This window comes from Magallana gigas, chromosome 2 (assembly GCF_963853765.1).
Source record: "Magallana gigas chromosome 2, xbMagGiga1.1, whole genome shotgun sequence".
In the NCBI taxonomy this organism is placed as follows: Eukaryota; Metazoa; Mollusca; class Bivalvia; order Ostreida; family Ostreidae; genus Magallana; species Magallana gigas.
In genome coordinates, this window is record NC_088854.1 from 15,550,785 (window position 1) to 15,572,728 (window position 21,944).

Genomic DNA, 21,944 nt, shown 5'->3' on the forward strand with positions numbered 1-21,944 from the left:
TAGATAATTAACCTTATTTGCATTGAAATCTGTTAATGCCCAAAAACTCATGGTAGAAATAATTTTTACAATGCATGATTATTATTATAAAAGTCATTATATATACTGCAGGGGTTAGATTGGTTTGAAGACATTAAATACAAAAGAAGATGGGTGAATAAGGCGTGCAAACTGCCCATATGAGGATAGATAAGATACTATAAAATCAAAATATGAACAAATCTCTTAATTTCTTTTTCAATTATTAAAAACAATGTATATTTACCATAACATCGATTTATAACCTTTAAATATTTTAAATATTTAGAGTAGATTGATATAAATTGACGTATGCGTGTCAAAACCTCCAAATAGTGTCATTTTTAGAACTTCAATGCCTTTTCTTTTATAGAGTGGGTCTGGGCTCCATATTTTTGTCATAGTCTATATGAGGTTTAAAGGAAATCAAACCGATTTCAATCAACAAAAACGTGGAGAGATGACCCACTATACTTTAAAAATGTCATTTTGTATCCCAACAATTGAACTTTTTAGAGAAATACTACAAGTCCGTAAATTCGTGTTTGAAGTTGCATTTAGCATTTAACACTGAAGATTGTTGTGACTGAAGTGGCTCAGTGGTTAGAGCACCAGACATTAGGTAACATTGTAGAGCTAGGGTTTTTAGGTTGTGGGTTCGATACCACCTAAATTTTAGAATTCATTTTTTTCTTATCGTTTGTTAAAATATTCAAAACTGAATATAGTTAGAAATCGTGCTTTTGTAAACTTGTAATATAACATCATATAGTATATTTGGTTGGAAAAAAATTAATTTGAAATTGTTTTTTTCGACAAAACCAAATGGGCATTTGCGCTATCTTGTTCCCCCATCTTCTTAATAAAAAGATCAAATTGAAGCAACTACCCAATCTAATTAAAATTAGACTTGTAATTCCGCTCCTCTACGATACGCTAAACAAGTTATAGCGTATCGTAGAGGTCTAATTTTAATTAGATCGAGCAACTACCCCTCCCCCCTCCCCCTCCCTCGGTCATGGATTATGTTTTAGAGGTTTGATGTGAGGTGAGGGTCTTTCTACTGTTATCATTTATTTCAAGTTGAATTTTGTTTTGTTTGAGCATGTTTAGATAGGTTTTTCATACCCCCCCCCCCCCCCCCCCCCCCCAAATACTTGCCTGATGTTAACAAATCACCAAGTCTAGAGACTGATAGTTAAAATATATTGCGAAACATCATATTACTTCTTATCTAAACCAGTAAATATCATAGCTGTAGGTCTGACTTTAGCTCCAGGTGTGAAAAATCAGACCGGGAGCTACCGAACTGTGTATTGAGTGCATCCCTTTTACGGAAAGAAAACGTCCCTGCTTCTCTTTTCTTAATTTACATACCGGATTCCACTTCCGGTTGCACTGGGCGTGAAGAAGAAACTATGGTATGGAAAACGTAAACACAAAGTATCGTTTCGCAATATTCTGACAGTTACATGAAAATAGGTACGACAAAAATAAATAGTCTAAAGTAGATTGTCTGATATTACCAATTCACTCGTCGATCCAGTTTGATTTTTTCCGTAGAAAGTATACTTCGTTTATTTTACATGGCATATATCATATATACAGTCGTACTAATTTTTCCTCATTATGTCGTTATCGCTGTTTTCAGTTTGACTTAAATTGATGTTTGGCAAGTATAGAGTTTCAGAGCTCATCATATGAATTATATTTTACATTATACATAAAATATTTCTCTTCATTGATGAGTTGTAAATCGAGCTGTATAGACCATGGTTATTGGCCTACCACCTTTCGTTATGCAGTGGAGTGAATAATTTTTCAGATTTAAGAGTTACCCACAAATGTTGTATAAAAATATACTGTTTTACAGTTTGACCATATGGAGGGCATAGCCTATAAAACATTTCCATTAAAATTGTTATCTGAAATGTGCACAGTTGGATCCGCCTGTATTTTTATTCATTACGCTAAAGGTGGCACATTTAGTCTTCAATATGATGTTGAATTGACAAAGCTCCAAATAATTCCAAATTTAAAAGAAGCTGCAGAAAAAAAATCATATTTCATTTATCTTGTACACAATATTACTATAGATGTTTCTAAATTCAAAATGTTGGGATTTTTATCAGATCAGGAAAAAACTCTTTGGGCATGAGATTCAAAATGGCGAAGAGTTTGGATTGCCATTTTGAACCACAATTTGAAAGTTTATTATGTATAGTTTATTATCTATATGAGGTTTGTCTGTAAAGTTCATGGACAACCTTGATAAAAACTTACTGACATGAATAAAATTTATTAAACTATTATTTTTGTTAAATTCGTGTTTAATTTTATCAATATGCGAATTTTTATCATAATAGAAGCATAAATAGAGATAATTTTATTAAATGCAAAATGATCCTGAATTAAACCCACAGCATCAGATAAAAAATTTATGACATTACCCAACGTCAACACTAAATAAAGTAAACTTTTCTCGAAAGAAATGTGTTACTTTACCCAGTCATCAAAGATGCGCACAATCCCTTTTTTTGGTGGAGGAAAGTGCATATTTTTCCATTGGCTGGACTGTTGTTTTGTTTTTGGAGCATAGTAGTGGAACCAACTTTCATCAGTTGTAACAATCCTGTCCAAAAAAACTTGTGCTGCCTCTGTCAAATTTTTTAACAAACTGTCTTGATAATTCTACTCTATTTTCCAAATTTTTACTAGTCAAAAGTCTTGGAACCCATCGTGCACAGACTTGACTCATATTTAAATCTGGAAATAAAATGTCATGTACCGAAGTCTTTAAAACTTTAAAACATTTTTCTGCAACTTCACGAACTGTTAGTCACCAATCACCGTCTATAATGTCATGAACTTCATTTTCACGGCTCTGCAATTTTGAAATGATGTTTTTACATGGGTTTTTTTATATTAATTCCAATTCATTTGCCTGAAGTTTTCTAGTAGTGCTAAATTTTGTTTATACATTTTGAAAACTTGCTTTGGGATTTGGGATTCAACCCTACCTCCCCCCCCCCCCCCCCCCATTGGAAAAAGTAAGTCACACAAGTCCCTCCCACCAGTTCTCTCCCGTTGCTTTTTGCTTTGGCCGGTTACCTTTGGCAGCAGGTCTTGTTATCAATTACTGGGACTCATAAATTAAGTCATGGCTCAGATTTCACTGTTAAGCCTTGAAATGTATAAAAATTAACCTTGCTCAACAAGTCTACCACTACTTTCTTTGTATTATCCTGGATAAGACTTGAACTTGCAGTTTTATTTATTTTCAGACGAATCATTAATTGACTTACATTTGAGTTGCTGAAATGAGTGAGGTAGCAGTTTTGACAAGGCACCTCTACAAAAGCTATGGGAAGGGCAAAACAAAGCTAGAGGTCCTAAAGGACCTTGATATGACAGTGACAAGAGGAACAATGTAAGATACAGTGTTGTCAAACATATCAATATAATTTTCATGAATAAGTCCTTATTGGAGAAGGAAATCAGAGTTCTACTTTTGTTTAAAGGGATACACGTATATGTATACCGGTATTTATCCCCATTTTATTTTTGTCCCTTTTGCCATCGTTTTCAGTGGGCAAATTTTAGACTGGGCTAATTCAAAACAAATTTTATATTTACTGTGTTACTATGAAATAGTTCTTATCCCACAACTGTGTCTGGGTGAATTCAAGATGGGGCGAAACTGTTTCCAAGTGTAGAAGAGTGAAAAAAAAACATGGAGTGAAAATAACTCTGTATACAGTATACAAATATTAACAAAATTAAGTGTTTCCTTTTGAAATGTTTTTGTAATCATCTAAACATTAAATATATTCATAAACTTTTATTGGTGTATTTTAGATATGGACTTCTGGGGCCTAGTGGATGTGGAAAAACAACATTGCTGAGATGCATTGTTGGAAGATTACAAGTAGATTCTGGAAATATAATTGTCCTTGGCAACAGACCAGGAGCTAGGGGACATGAGGTTCCAGGAAGTTTAGTGGGATATATGCCTCAAGTAATTTTCTTGATAGGGTTAATCATTTGTACTACAGGCTCCTGAGGAGCTTAAAACAAATCTGATTCAGGCACTTGTCTGGGTTAAAGGACTCTTTTATATAGCAATGCTTAATAAGACTTTCATAAAAATGTTTTTATTATAGCTTATATCCCATCCTTGTTTTTAAATGAAAGCACATTCTTGAAAAACCCACCAAAACTTAATTTAAAACATATATATATATATTTATATATTTATTGTTCATTGTGAAGTAGGGTCATTATGAAAAATAGTGTATTTATTCTTTTACGTTATGTTGTTAGTCAAGTACTTTGTAAAACATACAAACATTCCTGACCCTGATTGACACATATAGTGTTATCACTTAATTTGTTCAGGATTTGCTTTTGCAAATTACTTGTAAACAAAATTTGTCTAGCTACTGCTGACCTAAAATTTATCAATCTCCCTACTTCTGTATATATAGAACACATTAGACTTGTGTACACACAAAGTACACACAAAGTGTATGACACAATGCTGATAATAGATAGATTTCAATTTTTTACAAATAATGTCACACATTTTGAACAATTAGCAGAATAAAAATCTCGCATTCATTCAAAATTTAACTCTTATAATTTACTACTGATTTCCACCAATCATTTACAAACTCATCCTCATCTCTCTTTGTTTTCTTTTTTTATAATCATTAAATGAGTATGATACATGTAATGCTTATATTTCTGGAGTAACCTTGCTGTACAACAATCATGCTGGTCTTTCAGTCTTCTTTTTCAATGTTATGGCAAAACACGGATCTTCATATTAATGTCAATGTTTCAACACATGTTGTTTAGTCAATTTCTACATGATTATGCATAAATTATGGAGTAAATGTGTAAGTTTATCTGCCACTGCTGTTTGTATTTTGATGTCAAATCGATTTCCCAATCTCTTCCTTTTCAGATGTCCTTAACCTACTTGCATATTTAAACATTGACACAGTAATTTATGCAATGTTGGCCAATGTCTAGGCTATTATTTTAATTCTCTTCATGACCCAGTTAAAGGGCTCATTTTAGAGACAGACTGTTGCCTCTTGACAACTTCAAATACAGACAGGCACTCACGAGAGAGAGAGAGAGAGAGAGAGATAGAGAGAGAGAGAGAGAGAGAGAGAGAGAGAGAGAGAGAGAGAGAGAGAGTTTTATAACTCACGTTTATGAAAATGATTAATGTAGCAGATAAATTGGACCTGAGCATTTATTAAACTTAAATAATTATGACAAAAACTCTTTCAATATCATTTCATTTATAACATTTTGGTAAAAAGAACAACATATTTTTTTTCAAATCTATCAACCTCATTTTGTATTTTTTTTAAAAAGGAAATTGCATTGTTCAACAAGATGACCATAGAAGAAACTTTATCTTACTTTGGGAGGATTCACAGAATGTCAAGAAGTAAAAGAAAGAGCAGAATGGAATTCCTCCTACAGTTCTTAACACTTCCTGAAGCTGACAGGCTAGTGGAAAATTTAAGGTAAACCCCAAAGCTTGCTGGATTTTATTTAGAAAATTACATTTTAGTTAAACTGAGCAGTTTAGGTCGGTCACAAGTAGGTCAGTACTGGTTTATGCTGCATTTGTGAATAGAGATGAAATTACCTATTTTTTTCATATATGCAAATTCTGTCTTTATTTAAAGTCGTTCAGGATGAATAAAATGTTTCAGTCTGTATATTAGGATTCATTTTGGTTAAAGGTTTATAATATAATTATATCCCCTGTTAACAAAGATCTGTAAACCTTGGCTAGTGAAGACCGCAGTATAAATACATATTGGATGGTTCTTATTTGTTATTGATGGAACAAATATTTGTTAATGAATATATTCCCTAACTGAATCTATATTTAACCAGATACTGTCAGAAAACCAAGGAAATATAATAAAGGAATTTTCAGAAACTCAGATTGAAAGTAATAAAATATATTGAAATTAAATTTAGAATTTGTTAAAATATAAGTTCTCAGCAAGGGCATTTTATATTTTCTCAAGATATACATTTATGAGTAGTGGACAAAAATTGTTACAAACCCAAGTAATCCCAAAACCTCTCCAAAAATACTTTTGATACTGTCAAATGCAATTAAGATGTCAGTATTGGATTGAGAGCTAATTCTCATGATTCTGCTGCATTTCCATGATGTATGTGTAACTCTTATGTCAGTGGAGGTCAGAAGAGGCGAGTGTCCTTAGCAGTAGCTTTACTACAGGAACCCGAGTTACTGATATTGGATGAGCCTACAGTCGGGGTGGATCCCATTCTGAGAGAGAGGTGAGTCAACGCAGAGAGAGAGAGAGAGAGAGGTGCTATATAATAATCCATCTCAGTGTTCAATGACTGAAAAGGGTGCATATCTAGGAATTAAAATTTTTTCAAGGAGATGGAGTTCCATCCTCTAATATATCTCCCCCCGATTTTATTAGAAATCTTTCCCGAAAATGAAAATCTTATTTTACATAGGGATAGCCTTTAATAAAAATTAAATTCATCTTTCTGATTTACAGATATCCTTTGCAAATTGTGACTCCCCCTCTCCCCATATGCTGTATGCTTTATATTTAAGTGTAAATCTAAAAAAAATTTCTGCAGTGCATGCCAATTTAAAAAAAAAATATATATTGTTTGATGTTTGTAAATGTGTTATATGGTAGGCCTTATTGCATTGTATTGTATAGAAATGTGCTAATTAAACTTCAATATGATATTTGCAGAATATGGGAACATTTACTTCGAATCACTAGACAACTGAATTCCAGAACAGCTATCATCATAACCACACATTACATTGAGGAAGCTAGACAAGCTGATAAGGTAAAGAGGTGATAAGGTAGTGAGGCCTTTTATTATGCTTACTTTAATTTTTTAATGATTTTTGGTCAAATGCGTATACTGCTTGAATGTACATAAAACAGTGTTTTCTTGATTGAGAGGCGATTTAACTATGATACCAAATATAAGGAAGGAAGAATTATCATTAAAAAATTTGGAATAATACATGTATATCAAATCAAAATTAGCTTTTGTTCTTGTCCATATACAAGGTTGGCTTAATGAGAAATGGAAGACTTTTAGCAGAAGATGCACCAAATAATTTGATGAATCTGTATAAAGAGGATGTAAGTGTTTGTTTACTTAATACTGTAAACCAAAGTTTTCATTCATGATGACTTTATTCCACGATTTACATAAGATAATCTGGTTGTGACAACTAATTTTCCCAACCAGCCATATTCACACCCGTTTTGGTTATGACAACCACATACAAGAATTTTTTTGTGGCGAGGTATATTTGAGATGACGAATCTCTCGCAAATCTTGAAAAATTTTCTTGCACAGGAATTAAAGTTGATTTACAGAGTGTAGAAACTCTGTGCAAAATGCTGAAATAATTAAGTCATTGTAATGTAAATAATTCCAAACATAATCATTTTCAAAATAATTTTTTTGTTTCAATATTTTAGAGTTTGGAAACTATATTCCTGAAATTATGCCATGCAGATCAAAACACTTACAATCTTGATCCCAAGGGTGAGGTAAAGCATTCTTTTTAAATTTTTTCCTCATACACACACAGCTACATGTAGTAGATTACTGTTAGCTATATATTACTTAAGAACGCTTAAAAAACCCATTGATTTATGAGGGCCAAAATTGGCTTTCATCATGAATGCGTTTAAATATCAAACCTTTCAAAGATATTCATCAATTACCAATGAATGTATCTTGGATCTGCATCAACAGAAATGAATGGAATTGCATCATTCTTGTTTTCAGAATCAAAGACCAAAGAAACCTACCATGAAGATGGTGAACTCTGCACATGATCCAGCAGGGGAGACAACTCCATTGTTGCAGCAAGATTGGGAGGATATAGGTACTTAGAAGTATCAACATATCTGTAATGGATGTATGCCAAAAACAGTTCTGTAAGAAAAAAAATCAAAGAGTTTCGAGGCCCGTCAGGATAAAAAATTGTCTGATATTTTTTCATACTGAAGTGTTTGAGGCACGTACACAGTAAAACACAGTTATAGTGAACACGCTTATAATGAATTGGCACTTACAGCAAAGTGATTTTCATTCCCTGTGACTTTATTTCATGTTGTAAACTTGACGGATATAATGAATTATGTTTATAAGAAGTAAAATTGTCCGTCCCTGGGACTTCATTATAAGCATGTTTTACTGTATATTGTACCTAAAATACTACCATTGAATTTCATTGTTGTTTTACCTTGGAAAGTCCAATTTTGAAGGATAACAGTACTGTAACCACTGGTAACGGTCTGATATTAAGAAGCTCATTATTATGGGACTGCCACAGGTAAAATTTTCAACTGTTGGAACAAAGGAAGGACATCACAGCAGTGTTTTAAAGTCATATTATTTCCAAAATGGTTAAAAAAGATATACAGTAAAACATAGTTATAGTGAACACGCTAATAATGAATTGATGCTTACAGCAAAGCGATTTCTTTCCCCCGTGACTTTATTACATGTTGTAAACTTGAAGGATATAACAAATTAGGCTTATAACGAAGTAAAACTGCCTGTCCCTGGCACTTTATTATAAGCGTGTTTTAGTGTACATAGCAAATGTGAAACATTAATCTAGAAAGGGAAAAACCCCAAGGATTACCAGTATATGCGCTATTATGCATTTCTCTCCTTCAAAATTAAAATTTTAGAGAGCTTTGAAAATAAGTTTGAAGATAGTGGAAATCATATTGATAATATAAGTATGTAAAAAGTCATTACCCCAGTAACTTCATAGTGTAAAAATGTAATGGCATAAAAATTGTCTTATTTTGAGAAATTACCAGGTAATCTTTTGAAGCACAATGTGGGTGTTTTCGACCTTTTTTTTTCGACTGGTAAACATCAAGTGCATGCTTGCTCAAGTACTATTTTAAACTATGACGTGTATAATCATATGAACAAAAACATGTTTAAAAATCGTCCTTGAGCAAACAGACCTGCGCTCTGTAATTTCAAAGACAAAACATAAAGGAAGGTGACAATATTTTAGTTGGTTTGCAAATTTGCGAGAATTAATCCATTTTAGTGGCGACATAGATGAACAGCTGTTTAAGCATTGAATCATTATTTTTGGAAAAAAATAGTCACATAACTACAGCCTTGTGTGCATACAAATTGCGTAACGCACTTTAGGTTGTACTGACATGTACTTTCTTTAATTTCTTTTTTGCGTTTCTGCTTTAATGACTCTTATAATAATTAGTCTTATATGAGAAATTTTGCTGGAATGTATTTATGAACTCCAATTGTGATTAACTGTATTAGATAATGAATGATGTAAAAAATAAAGATTAGAACAGAAAAACATGTTCCTTGTTTTACAGATGCTTTTGTGCAGACACCCCCACAGAAATGCCATTGTCTGTTTGGATTACCGTCTCCAAGAAACATATTTGCTCAATTCCTTAAGAATATCACATTTATGAAGAGGAATATTGGGTGAGATTTGATATCCATAGCAAAATCATATTTTCGTTACATGAATTACGTATTACATAACATTTAAGTGGGATTTTTAAAGGTTAAAATTTTTAAGTTGTGCACAAGTCTGTGTCAGATATTGAGTGTGGGTTTGATGGTGTGTGTATGCACACATGCAAATATACATGTATATCCATTTCCATAACCATAAATAAATGAATTTATCATTTTTTCTATAGACATTTAATTTATATCTTTTCAGTGATAATATACAAATGAGTAAAACATTACAGTTTGATTTTGTAAACTGAATTTATTCTGAATGACACAAATCTAAATAAAATTTAGAATGACTAATGCTGCAGAAAGGATTATTTTTGCATTTGGCCCTGTTTTAAATTGTGCTTACAAATACTGGTATCTTATTTGACATGTAAATCATCTTGCTTGTAAATCTGCCTATTGACAATAAAGGTAATTTAGACAAAAGTAAAATTAAATAGGGGACAAACATTTTTTTTGGTAAACAGAACTGTAGATTCCTAATTAAAAATGTGAAGAATTGATATCTGCAAAAAATTGCAAGAAGCACCCCTTGCGGATTTAAAAATCTTGTTTTTATTTTCTAAGAGATACTGTTAGAAATAAGGATAAAAGTTATGCCTTTGCGCTTCTATATTCCAGCGATTTTATACAAAATGACAGGATCGCGTTATTAAGTACCCGCGTAAAATAAGGAATCCACAGTATATCAATCATTTTGATATTTGTTTCACTCATCTATATCACTAGCTACAATATGTGACAGGTCAAACATCATATTTAAATTTATAACCAGGTAGCCATTATGGTGATTTGAATTGCCCTTGGTAAGATGAATATTTCTTGATTGAAAAGAAAAGAATTACAATGGATGAATTTCTTTTTTTATTAGGTTTCTTCTGTTCCAGTTTATTCTGCCATCAATACAAATCATTCTATTTTGTGTCTGCATTGGCAATGCTCCATACGGGTTAAAGATGGCCATAGTGAACAATGAGACCCAAGGCTTAGGCCAGCTGTTTATCAGAGAGCTGGACAATGAAACAATTGATAAGGTATACAATAAATATCTAAACCAGATGAGGAATCTGCATTTTGAGAAAAACAAATTATTTTTATACAAAACTTCATTGAAATTAATGGTGTATCCATCTATGTTTTGTGTCCCAGAAATAGATAATGCATGTAATTGAAATGTCTTATTATAAATAATAAATAATTATAACTCCAGTGGCCCCTGTTTGATTATTTTTTTTCAATGAGGAAGCCAAGTACCACTGTAAAGCTGTAACATGTACCCTAGGCCCAAGCTATACTGTTCATCAAATAATAGTTCAATTTTTTTGCTACAAGACAACATTTGTGCAAAACTTACTTCTTTCTATTCTGTACTAAATAAAGTTAATCTTCTCTTTTGATTAAGGTTATATACAAAGACATGAATGCTGCGTTAGACTCGGTGAGACATGGAGAAACCTGGGGAGTGATTGGAATAGGGCAGAATTTCACTCAAGACTTGTTTCAAAGGTATGTACAGAAATACTAATGGATACTGGAATGTAAATTATCATAATTATATTGTTGTGAAATTGAAATCCTTGAGTGGTATGGTTAATCTGGATCATTAAAACAATGAAATGCTTTCTTTGGTGATTCATGCGGGATATGAAGCTGGCAACATTGCAGAAAAAAGTATATAGCCCGCATTAGCCGGTTAAGTACCATAAATTTTTTTGGCCTTCATAACCCACATGAATTATCAAAGAAAGCATTTTATTGTTTATATTAACATCTTTCTTATAACAATTTAATAAATTGATATTGAAAAGTAGTAAAATAATCTAATTCATTTTTAATGTACAACAGTACATTAAATAAAAGAAACAGCTCAATCGTCTTCTATGGGAATTTGAGTCTGACATCATCATGTTTATTTCGTGCCGTCAGTGATTTTTATTTGGTTGATGAACGTCTCGACCAATCGGTAAATTAGGCTTGTAGATTTTAGTTCTGTCACTGACAGTTCATTTCTACAGATCTATATTACTATCAATTTCAGTAAGAAATAGAGGGAATCATACTTGGTGGATGTAAATATACTAACATGAATTAAATGTTGTTTAACTTGATAGGTTTACCAATATATCTGGTGTAGATAACCAGACATTAGACGGAAGCTCAGTACAGCTGTACCTAGACACAACAAGTAAGTGGAAATTGGTGTTAATTTGATTTAAAGAACTAGGCTCTGTAATGTGAAGGTTTGGCCAACCAGGATTGGTACATGTATTTGTAATATTGTAACATTGAATTATTAGTAGCTAAAAGTTGTTGTTAAACACAAGATCAAAAATCAATTCCATAATACATGTTCCATAATCAGTATTCCTTAATGCAAGCTGTATATAAAGTTTTGTGTAATTCAACCAGATAGATAGGGAAAAAATAGATCAAATGACTTGCCATTTTCATGGAAAGTTTTTTTGAGTCAGCACAAATGTTCCTGTATTGCATTTAGTAGCATTTAATGATTAGTTTTCAAGTTTTGTCTTCACCATCTGACATACAGGTGTGGTACAATATTAAACTTTATTTCTGAGTGTTAATTAATGTGTAAGTCAAATATAATGACATTTATCAATACTTGTTATGAAATATTTAAACAATAAAATGCTTTCTTTGGTGATTCATGCAAGATGTGAGGGTGGCAACATTGCAGACATTTTTTTTTCCTGCAAAAATCGGTACCTACATAACCCACATGAATCATCAAAGAATTAGGCTCTTGATTGTTTATATTTACTGATACATCTTTCTTTTAACAAATTAATATATTGATCGTCAAAAGTAAGTAAAATTAACTAAACTATTGTTAATGTACATCAGTACAGTAGATAAAAGAAACATCCAGATTGTCTCCTATGGGGGTCTGATATCATGATGATTATTTTGTGCAGTCTGTGATTTTTCTTAGATTGATGAAGGTCTTGACCAACGATAAACAGGATGTGTAGATTTCAGTCATGTTAGTTTCTACAGAGCTATGAATTATCAATTTTTGTAAGAAATAGAGGGAATCATACTTGGTAGATTTAAATATATATAAGAGGAACTTTAGTACATATGTACTATCAAAATCCTTGATGATATGGTTACCTAATTAATAAGGATATTTCAAAATTCTCAAGTCTAGCTTGTAGTGAGTGACCAGTAAAGGTGTAAGATTTCAAATAATATTAACAGAGCTATGTCTTTGAAATTACCGTAAGTCTTGCATTGCTACATGAGTGAAACTTCTTAATTAAGTTAACAGCTTATGTCACCTAGGATGCCAATCATCATTTCGTATCTCCTTGAAAACTTACAATGTTCAACTCCAGTTCTGAACTTGTGGCAAGAAAGAGTCAGTACCTCTTTAATTAACCAGACTTTCCTAAGTAAGAGAGGTGACCTATTGCAAACGGTATCACTCCATTGTTCATAAATAATTTCCGTATCCCCTGAATTGGGATATGGGAATACTGTATTTGCAAAAAGGTTTTTAGTGATCTCTGCTTTGATCTTGAAATAGAATGTGTGCATATGGTTAAAAAAAAGGAAGGGGGCATCTACATACTGAAATAACCCTATACTTTTGTCGATATTTCAATTAAATGACAACTATAGTCCATGGGCTTTTGGTTAACAGGGTTTAGATCCTACTACATGTTTACTCCTTCCTACACAAAGCAAACACTCTTCAGACTTAACCAGTAAGAAGTTGTGACTATTAGGTAAACCCTTTTTACAAATTACATAAAATTCATGAGACTAATGAACCAGATAGAACCATTTCAACAAGAGCTTGGACTTTGGGTAGTTGTGTCAAACAGCAATGTGACGTCTATGGCCTGTCTATTTCATTGCTGGCCACTAGGCCATGGCTCTTTGAAATCAACAAGATTTGTCTGGCTTTTGAGCTAAGACTACACAATCGGTGTATATTTTTAACTTGTTTTGACGCAAGAAATAGATAGCTACGTCCAACCGAAAGTCCAAGGTCTTGTTAAAATGGTTCTATTTTCAACACTGTTTGTATTTTAATTTTTAAATTTTTTGCTTTGCTAACAAACATTTGCTTGGGTGTATCTACGTATTATATGAATTATTTGATGTGTACAGTGATGATATAAAATGTCACTAATAAACAGTTGTTCAGACTTTCAGATTATGTAATACACATGTACATGTATTCCTTATGAGTCATGCTCTTATTTGTCATCTAAAACAACCTTTAATAGTTGGTACTTGTTTGTTAGACAGTGTCTTCTGTTTCATAACTTTGATTCACTGGCCAATTAACAGCTCTACTCCTATCCCACCATACAAGGATTGGTCTAAAAGTATTGTCACAAAATGTATTGGGCTGATAATTGCATTGTGCCAAATTTTTAAAAGATCTTTTGTAAAAACCAAAATACTGTGCTATTTTTCTTACTACTTTTAGATTTTATAGGATGTTGTGTTTGATTACTGTAATGCTTTTTTTTTTATTTTGATTATGTTGAAATTGCAAATAATGTCACTGGATTTGATTAATATACCAAATTTATAGTGAAAAATCTTACTTATACTGGTATTGCTCACATCTGTTTACCTGAAAAATATTTCCAGAACCTTGCATTGTATCTTAAAAACAAAGATTTAAAATATCTGCAGGCCATTTTATATTTTCTTATTAACTGTTACTAGAAGAGTATACATTTTTAAGAAACTTTATTTCCTTTGGAAAATCCTGTTAATGAAATAGTGAAAATGGCAGGCGGTCAGGTGACTTCCAAAGTAAAATCCTTTTCTGTGCCATTAGGCACATAAGACCAGTGCTTATTCCCGGTTTACATGGTGCTAAGCGGTTGAGAGTCATTGACTCCCCCTGGATGGGACACCAGTCTTTCACAGGCTTACTCCCAGTAATAGCCGGTACCCAATTTTAGCTGGGTGGACTGAGACAATGTAGATAAAGTGCGTTGTCTAAGTGCACAACACACAACATTAAGTGACTACAGTGGGGTTTGAACCAGCGACCTTTCAGTTACTGAAAGGTCGCCTATGGCCTATAACCACTGAGTCATGTGCTCCCAGGCGGCTTGTCAAAGGGTACCCCTATGATACAGATAATTCCTACTACAGTTTATAAGATGCTGGTAGGAGGTTGATGTTTTGCAAATCAATTGTACATACATTTATATTAGAGATGTGCATATTACTTGGATTTTGATTTTTGATAATTTATGAAAAAAATGGTACCTGTTGAACTTTAGTTACTTTTTTGCAGAATATTGCATATAGGGTGTTTCATTTCTCTATATGGTAGTTTTTATCAATTCAGGGTTGAAAAATGGATTATGAATACTGTTCTTAGAAAAAAAAGGGTTTGACAGGTTTTCACTTGTTTTTAAATACCATATCAAAATCAAGTATTCATAAAACATCATACTTAGGATATCTATGCAAACAAATGAAATTATTGTAAATTTTCCTTCTTATTTTTTCATTTAGAAGTATAAAGTGCAGATATGCTCAAGTACAAATTTTGCATAATTGTGTTTTTGTTCATAGAATTATAAACATCATAGTTAAAAAATGATATGTGGGCAAGCATGTGCTTGATTTTCCAAGTCGGAAAACTGTTGTAAAACATGCAGCCATATTTTAATTGCTCCAAAACATTATTTATCAAAATAAGTAATAATCTTTTATGTACTTATTTTCAATATGATTCAACTAATCTTTAACCTTATTTTTAAATCTCTTTTAAGAACTTCAATTTTGGGGGCCAGAAATGCTGCATGAAGTCCTTTGTTATATTTTTTTTTTATTTTTGTCCAAATAAGAGTTTAAAATTTTAATAAGGTGCAATGTTTAAAAGCGATATATTCCTTTTAAAAAAATCTTTAATTACAGATCAGCAGATTACCTTACAGCTCCAAGAAACCATAACTAGTTCATTCCAAGCATTTTCAGAAATATTACTGAAAACTTTTAACCTCAACCCAAATCTAGGGCAGCTGCCAATAAAGGTCAGTAAATCTTATTGATGACCTAATTAATTTAATAATGAAATCAAACCACAATCTGATGACTATTACTGGAGCCCAAAAACAATCTCAACAGCTTCCACAGACTATAGCTTGCCTTGAAACTGATATTTTGGATACCGGTATTCACTTGATGAACAGTCTTTGTAATTCTATTTTTTATTCCCATTGCAGGTGAATGACCCTATATATGGCAGCAAGGATCCTAATTTCAGGAATTTTATAGCACCTGGAATAATACTCAGGTAATATATACCTGTAAAACTTTCAATCTTGACTTCCAAAATTATTGATTCAATGGTAAAAGTAATTTGAGAATTCATTATGGTTTCATTTTTTCAGTACATAAAGAGCAATGAAAATTTATATATGATAAAAAAGTTTGGTCTGTTTTTCCAGCGATGTGATGTTTTGTCTATAAATTCCATCGATATGAATGTTTTATCTGTTTTCAGTGAATATGAAGTTTTGTCTATTTTGTGAGCAGTATAAATTATGTCTTGTCTATTTTTCAAGCAATATAGAGTTTTGTCTATTTTTCCAGCATCACGTTTTTCATGGCGACGGGTCTAACGACTTTATCGTTTGTGATAGAGAAGAAGGAAGGTCTCCTGGATCGGAGCCTGACCGCGGGCGTCTCTGCCTTCGAGATTCTCCTGGCCCACGTCTTCACCCAGCTGTTTGTCCTGATTGTACAGGTGACCCTGGTCATGGTATTTGCTCTGGCAGTCTTTGAGGTGAGTGTCCATTTTGTGCTGCATCTCTTGCCTCTTGGAATGTCAAAATGTATCTCACAAATATTGTCTATGAATATTGCCTATCTTTTGTATTATGATAAAAAAGGGCATGTTTTTCTGCTTACATTTAAAGTTCATAATGACATAAGCTATACTTGTAGCATATTTCACTGACAGTACCGGTATATGTTTTGCTTGAAATCTTTTGGAATTTCTTGAAACCTATTTCCTTCTGTGTATTTAAGCTTCATATTCATATTCTCACATATAGTGGACCCTTTGAACATATTTATTATGAATATTGTGTTTCACACTGGTTTGCTGATAATTATGCTTTCCCATACACCTTTTCTCTCAAGGTGCCTTACAAGGGCCCCCTGATCTGGGTAATTTTACTGGTGCTGGGTCAAGGATTCTGTGGAATGACTTTAGGTTTGTTAGCCTTTGACTTGAATATCATAATATCTTTAAAGGTGGTATGGAACACTTCCATGTTGTGACTTATTATTTATTGAAATAAACAATAAAATCATGTATAATTTTATAAATAGTTTCTTTCCAAAAATTGTTATCTAGCAGCCTAGCACAGTGGGTTAGAAGGGTCACTACGAATCTATGAGTAATGGGTTTGAACCCTGCAGGGAATTAAAAATTTTTTACCTTTCCAAAAATTTTTTAAACATATTTCTTTGAATAAATATTGTAAAATTTGAAAATTCTAAACAAGTTAAAGTATTTTGATTATAATGTAATTTAATTCAATATCAACAGATGTTCCATACCACCTGAAGTTAAGACATACATGTATATCAGCATTTGAAATTGGGTTGCTATGTAGTTTGATAGACACAAAACATTTAATGTACAGTGTATCACTGCATGTTCACTATATGCAAGTATGACTTAATAAAAAATAAAAGTGATTTAGTCTGTCAGTCTACTCAAAGCTTTATATGACCTTGACATTAGTCATATTTTATTGTTGTAGGTGTGATATTCTCAGCTGTCTGCGAGGAAGAGAGCTCAGCTATCCAGCTAGCCCTTGGGTCTGTGTACCCTATGCTCATACTCAGTGGTGAGTTGTATGGTTTACCCTGGGACTGAGTACCCTATGCTCATACTCAGTGGTGAGTTGTATGGTTTACCCTGGGTCTGAGTACCCTATGCTCATATTCAGTAATGAGTTGTATGGTTTACCCTGGGTCTGAGTACCCTATGCTCATACTCAGTAATGAGTTGTATGGTTTACCCTGGGTCTGAGTACCCTATGCTCATACTCAGTGGTGAGTTGTATGGTTTACCCATTAGTCTGTGTACCCTATGCTCATACTCAGTGGTGAGTTGTATGGTTTACCCTGGGTCTGTATACCCTATGCTCATACTCAGTGGTGAGTTGTATGTTTTACCCTGGGTATGAGTACCCTATGCTCCTACTCAGTAATGAGTTGTATGGTTTACCCATTAGTCTGTGTACCCTATGCTCCTACTCAGTAATGAGTTGTATGGTTTACCCATTAGTCTGTGTACCCTATGCTTATACTCAGTAATGAGTTGTATGGTTTACCCATTAGTCTGTGTACCCTATGCTTATACTCAGTAATGACTTGTATGGTTTACCCTGGGTCTGAGTACCCTATGCTAATACTCTGTGGTGAGTTGTATGGTGTAATCCTTGGGTCTGTGTAAAATTTCTTCTTATCTGACAAAGATAAGCTAGCCTCTGAAAATATTTGATGACAATCATCCATGTACACCTATGTATTTAAAATTATTTAAAATGTATTTGGAAATTTTACTGGATAATTAGATTAAAAAAATTACCGTAATTGCGATTCCTTAATTTCATAAAATGTCTTCTAAAAGTTTCCTTTTTTCTTGTTGCCTTTTAAAAGAGTAAGATTTTTTGTGTTTTGTAGGCATAATATGGCCCCTTGAGGCTATACCAGAGTGGTTACGATATGTAAGTATATGTCTGCCTCAGACGTATGCTGCAGAAGCCATGAGATGTGTCCTTAGTAGAGGTATGTTTTTTGTTTCCCTATTTTTTAACATCTTTAATTATACATCTATGACAAGCCAGTACAGTTAATAAACATAAAATCTAAATATATTGGATTCTTTATCTTTTCTCTTTTTTTTTTATACCTGTAGTTTTGCTCTCCTTCATACAATATATATAACCCTACAGCTGATTTTTGTTTCAGGTTGGACATTGCTGGACATGCCAGTTTGGAGGGGTTACCTAGTCAACACAGCTTGGAGTTTCGGTCTTTTGGCACTGGCTGGAATCATTCTTAAAATCAAGAGTTAGACCAGCATTAGACATTGAATGAAAACAAAAGAACAATTTAATTTCCATTAAATTGACCAATCCACATTGATCATTTGACCATCTCTCATCAACTTCCAGGAACCCTAAATTTGTGACCAGTTTGTTTGTAACAAAGAATGACTGGGCTCCCATCCAGTGAGATGGTAGCAATTTCTAGCCCTAATTGGGCTAGCACACTTTCTAGCACCAACTTGGTAACGGTTATCACCAATTCACCAGTATATTTATTGACAACAATCAAGAATTATCAAGATGGACTGTTCACCACCTAGTAATTTATTTTTTATAAAGTTTTAAGAATATGTATCCAGGTAGGGCTTGTTTTTCCATGCCTGTTACTAACATTCCTAGTTGTTGTCTTTCCTATCACCTGTGTTACATTAAAGGCTTAGAGAAGTGGGCTTTTTTTTTTTATTTCACCTCTGGTCTCTTGTACACTTTTGTTTTAAGAAGTCTTTCATGTTTTTTGTATATTTTTTATTGTTTGCTTGTTGTGAAAAGATGCTTGATGAAAGTGATTGACAATCCATTGTGAAAAGAGATGTAGCTTATACAATACAAGTTTTGCATACTAAGTTTCATAGTTGCTTGACCAGTTGATGGCATGTATATCAACGTTCAGTATTAATTAAAAAATTGAAAACAAATGGGTTGTTTTCAAAATTAAGACAGTGCTTTAATTATTAAGTTTTTTTTTTGCTGCACACATCTTAATTGATTTGGTTCATGAAATGGGCCATCTCGGGAAACTTTGTTGATAATTTATAGTACCAGCAGGTACGTAAACATCTGTACTATCAAAGTTTAAGTATGATGGATTCTGTTAATACATGTACTGAAATATTAGTATGTATTATGATAAATGGTCCAAAATTTATTTTGAATTTTGAGTATACATGAAAAAAATTGATATCTTTAAAATTTTATTTTTAAAGTGGTTTGAATATACAACTTGCATCCATGATAATATACCATATGCTGTTTAATACATGTATTTCATGTAAATTGTAAAATGCAAAATTATTTGCATACCAGTTACTGGTAATCAGAATCATGTGATAAAAATGTGATATTAACAAATTGATATGTATTACTTTATTTTTTGCTCACCTTTGTGAATTTAACATTTTTTTTATGTCAGTTGATTAATATTTTTGATATTTTTTAAACCCCTGCTCCAAAGAAGAGGGAGGTAAATTGTTTTACCCTTGTCCGTCTGTCTGTCTTTCTGTTCACATCTAAAATTTCTGTCGCATTTTTCTCAGCAACTTTTGATCACAGGTGCTCGAAATTTAACACACTTTTTGTTTAGGCATGCCATTTTTGTTCCAGTCAGAGGTCAATTTCCTGTTAAATGACGAATTTGTTTACTTTTAGCCTAAAATTTTAAACAAAATTCTGTCAAAGCAACTACATGTATTTATTGCACATATTTGAAACTTTAACACACTCTTTGTTAAGCATAGCATATGATGGGATCCATTTTTGTACCAATTGGATATCAAATTTTTGTAAAATGACAACTTTTTTTTTCAGCCTAAATATTCAGACTTTTTATCAAAATTTTCTCAGCAACTATTCATCGCAGATGTTTGAAATTGTAACACTCTTTATTTAGGCATGCTATTTGGTGGGATCTATTTAGTCAACTTCCTGTTAAATGATGACTTCGTTTGCTTATTTAGAATATTCACATCAGAACAGGGGTATTACTAGTGAGCATTGGCTCACAGATCTCTTGTTTTTTCTGTACTAAAATGTATCATAATTTTTTTCATTTTAATATGTGCAAACTTGTCAATATTTGTTAAATTAATTTATTTGAAACTCATGCAATTAGCAATAGAAATAAATGGAGCAAAACATTCTGCTTTATTTTATAACAAACCATGAAGGTAAGGGAAAAAAAAACCAACTGAAAATTGCAAAATGTTTTGGCTTATGAAAGCCAATATGGCATTCATTTGCTGAAACTGATTTTTATTAGGATTAATCTTATCCAAAAGAAAATACAAAATATTAATTCCTGATAAATCAGTAACTATATTCCACGCCACAGATTTGCAAGAGGTATGGTTTTTCTTTTTACCTATCAGCCGATCTAGTTTATTTGTGAGCATAAGTCCTCTTAAACTGCTGCACAGATTTTGTAAAAGTTTGAAGGTATTTAGAACACAATGTTTAGTTGTGCACTTTACCAAGAAATTCCAATTCGAGAATTTGTGCTCTTTTGAACACAGAATTTTGGTCATACTAATATTTTGAATATACATGTAGGTAGTAATGAAAAGTTTGAAAGCAAAACTAATTGGTGCACAGAATGTTGTTAATTTTTTTTCGTTACTTAGGACACAATGAGTAGGTGTCCATATTTCCCGAAATTTCAGAATTATGTTTTGATTTTCTTGCTGGAACTTTTGATCCAATGAATATTTGTGAGTTAAATGCCCTTAATCAAATTATTTGGCATATTTAATGCATACCTTGACATTCATTATGTGTTGAATTGTAAAGAAATTAGGGAGTTGGAGGTTTGTGAGAGGGGTAAGAGGCGCAGTCACAATTTAACCAACATTAAAGTTTAAACTTATGCTAGAGGATGCTTTGTTTTTGGTGCTCCTGTGCAGAAGATCTCAATTGAAGACCTGTCAAATATATCAGCATGTCATACATCTTTTTATGGATGAATGTTCAAACTGGTTCTATTTGTTCTTAGTAAGGCAATCCAATGGGAATCCAAGTACAGGTATATGAATGTGTTAAAAAGCCAAGTTTTAACTGGGATTCAAACCCAGAGGACCTGTGGCATAGCATGCCAGTGGTCTGATCTCTGAGCTTCTGAGATTATAAATAGACCAATATTTACATGACCATTTACTTGATGACACATGTGAAATTAATTGCCAACACCCTGTAACGAGATCTAAGTTGAACTTCAATGTCTCGAACACTGGTATCCAAATACAATTGATATGTCCAAGTGATTTATAAGTCCCAACCACTTATTTTTTAAGTATTTTGCCCTCAATATCTCAAATATCTCGAAGTATTTAAACAGTCCCATATAGTTCTGGGTAACAAAGTTTGACTGTACATGTAACTGGTCAGCAAAGGACAAACATAGTGCAACTATTCAATAACATGCACCATTATCATAAATACCTGGTACATATATCATACTTGAATACCGTACAACACACACACAGC

The 21,944-nt window shown here is 32.6% G+C and overlaps 1 protein-coding gene across 3 annotated transcripts; it reads left to right on the forward strand.

Annotated features, from left to right (window-relative positions):
* The first annotated feature begins 1,314 nt into the window (after window positions 1-1,314).
* LOC105334364 (ABC transporter G family member 20) lies at window positions 1,315-20,603 on the forward strand. Of its 3 annotated transcripts, none has more exons than XM_011437791.4 (20): window positions 1,315-1,439; window positions 3,303-3,448; window positions 3,877-4,036; window positions 5,410-5,564; window positions 6,253-6,360; window positions 6,801-6,900; window positions 7,131-7,205; window positions 7,551-7,622; window positions 7,864-7,963; window positions 9,453-9,567; window positions 10,484-10,646; window positions 11,015-11,118; window positions 11,724-11,797; window positions 15,535-15,650; window positions 15,843-15,913; window positions 16,213-16,405; window positions 16,765-16,837; window positions 17,394-17,480; window positions 18,322-18,426; window positions 18,610-20,603. In XM_011437791.4, the coding sequence occupies exons 2-20, from the start codon at window positions 3,339-3,341 to the stop codon at window positions 18,714-18,716; spliced, it is 2,088 nt and encodes a 695-aa protein (XP_011436093.3). In that variant the 5' UTR covers window positions 1,315-1,439; window positions 3,303-3,338; the 3' UTR covers window positions 18,717-20,603. The 3 variants fall into 3 exon arrangements, 2 of the variants coding, with proteins under 2 accessions (XP_011436093.3, XP_011436092.3); XM_011437790.4 differs by having other exon boundaries at window positions 1,395-1,500; XR_010710807.1 differs by lacking the exons at window positions 16,765-16,837; window positions 18,610-20,603 and having other exon boundaries at window positions 1,395-1,500; window positions 18,322-18,357.
* The last annotated feature ends 1,341 nt before the right edge of the window (window positions 20,604-21,944 follow it).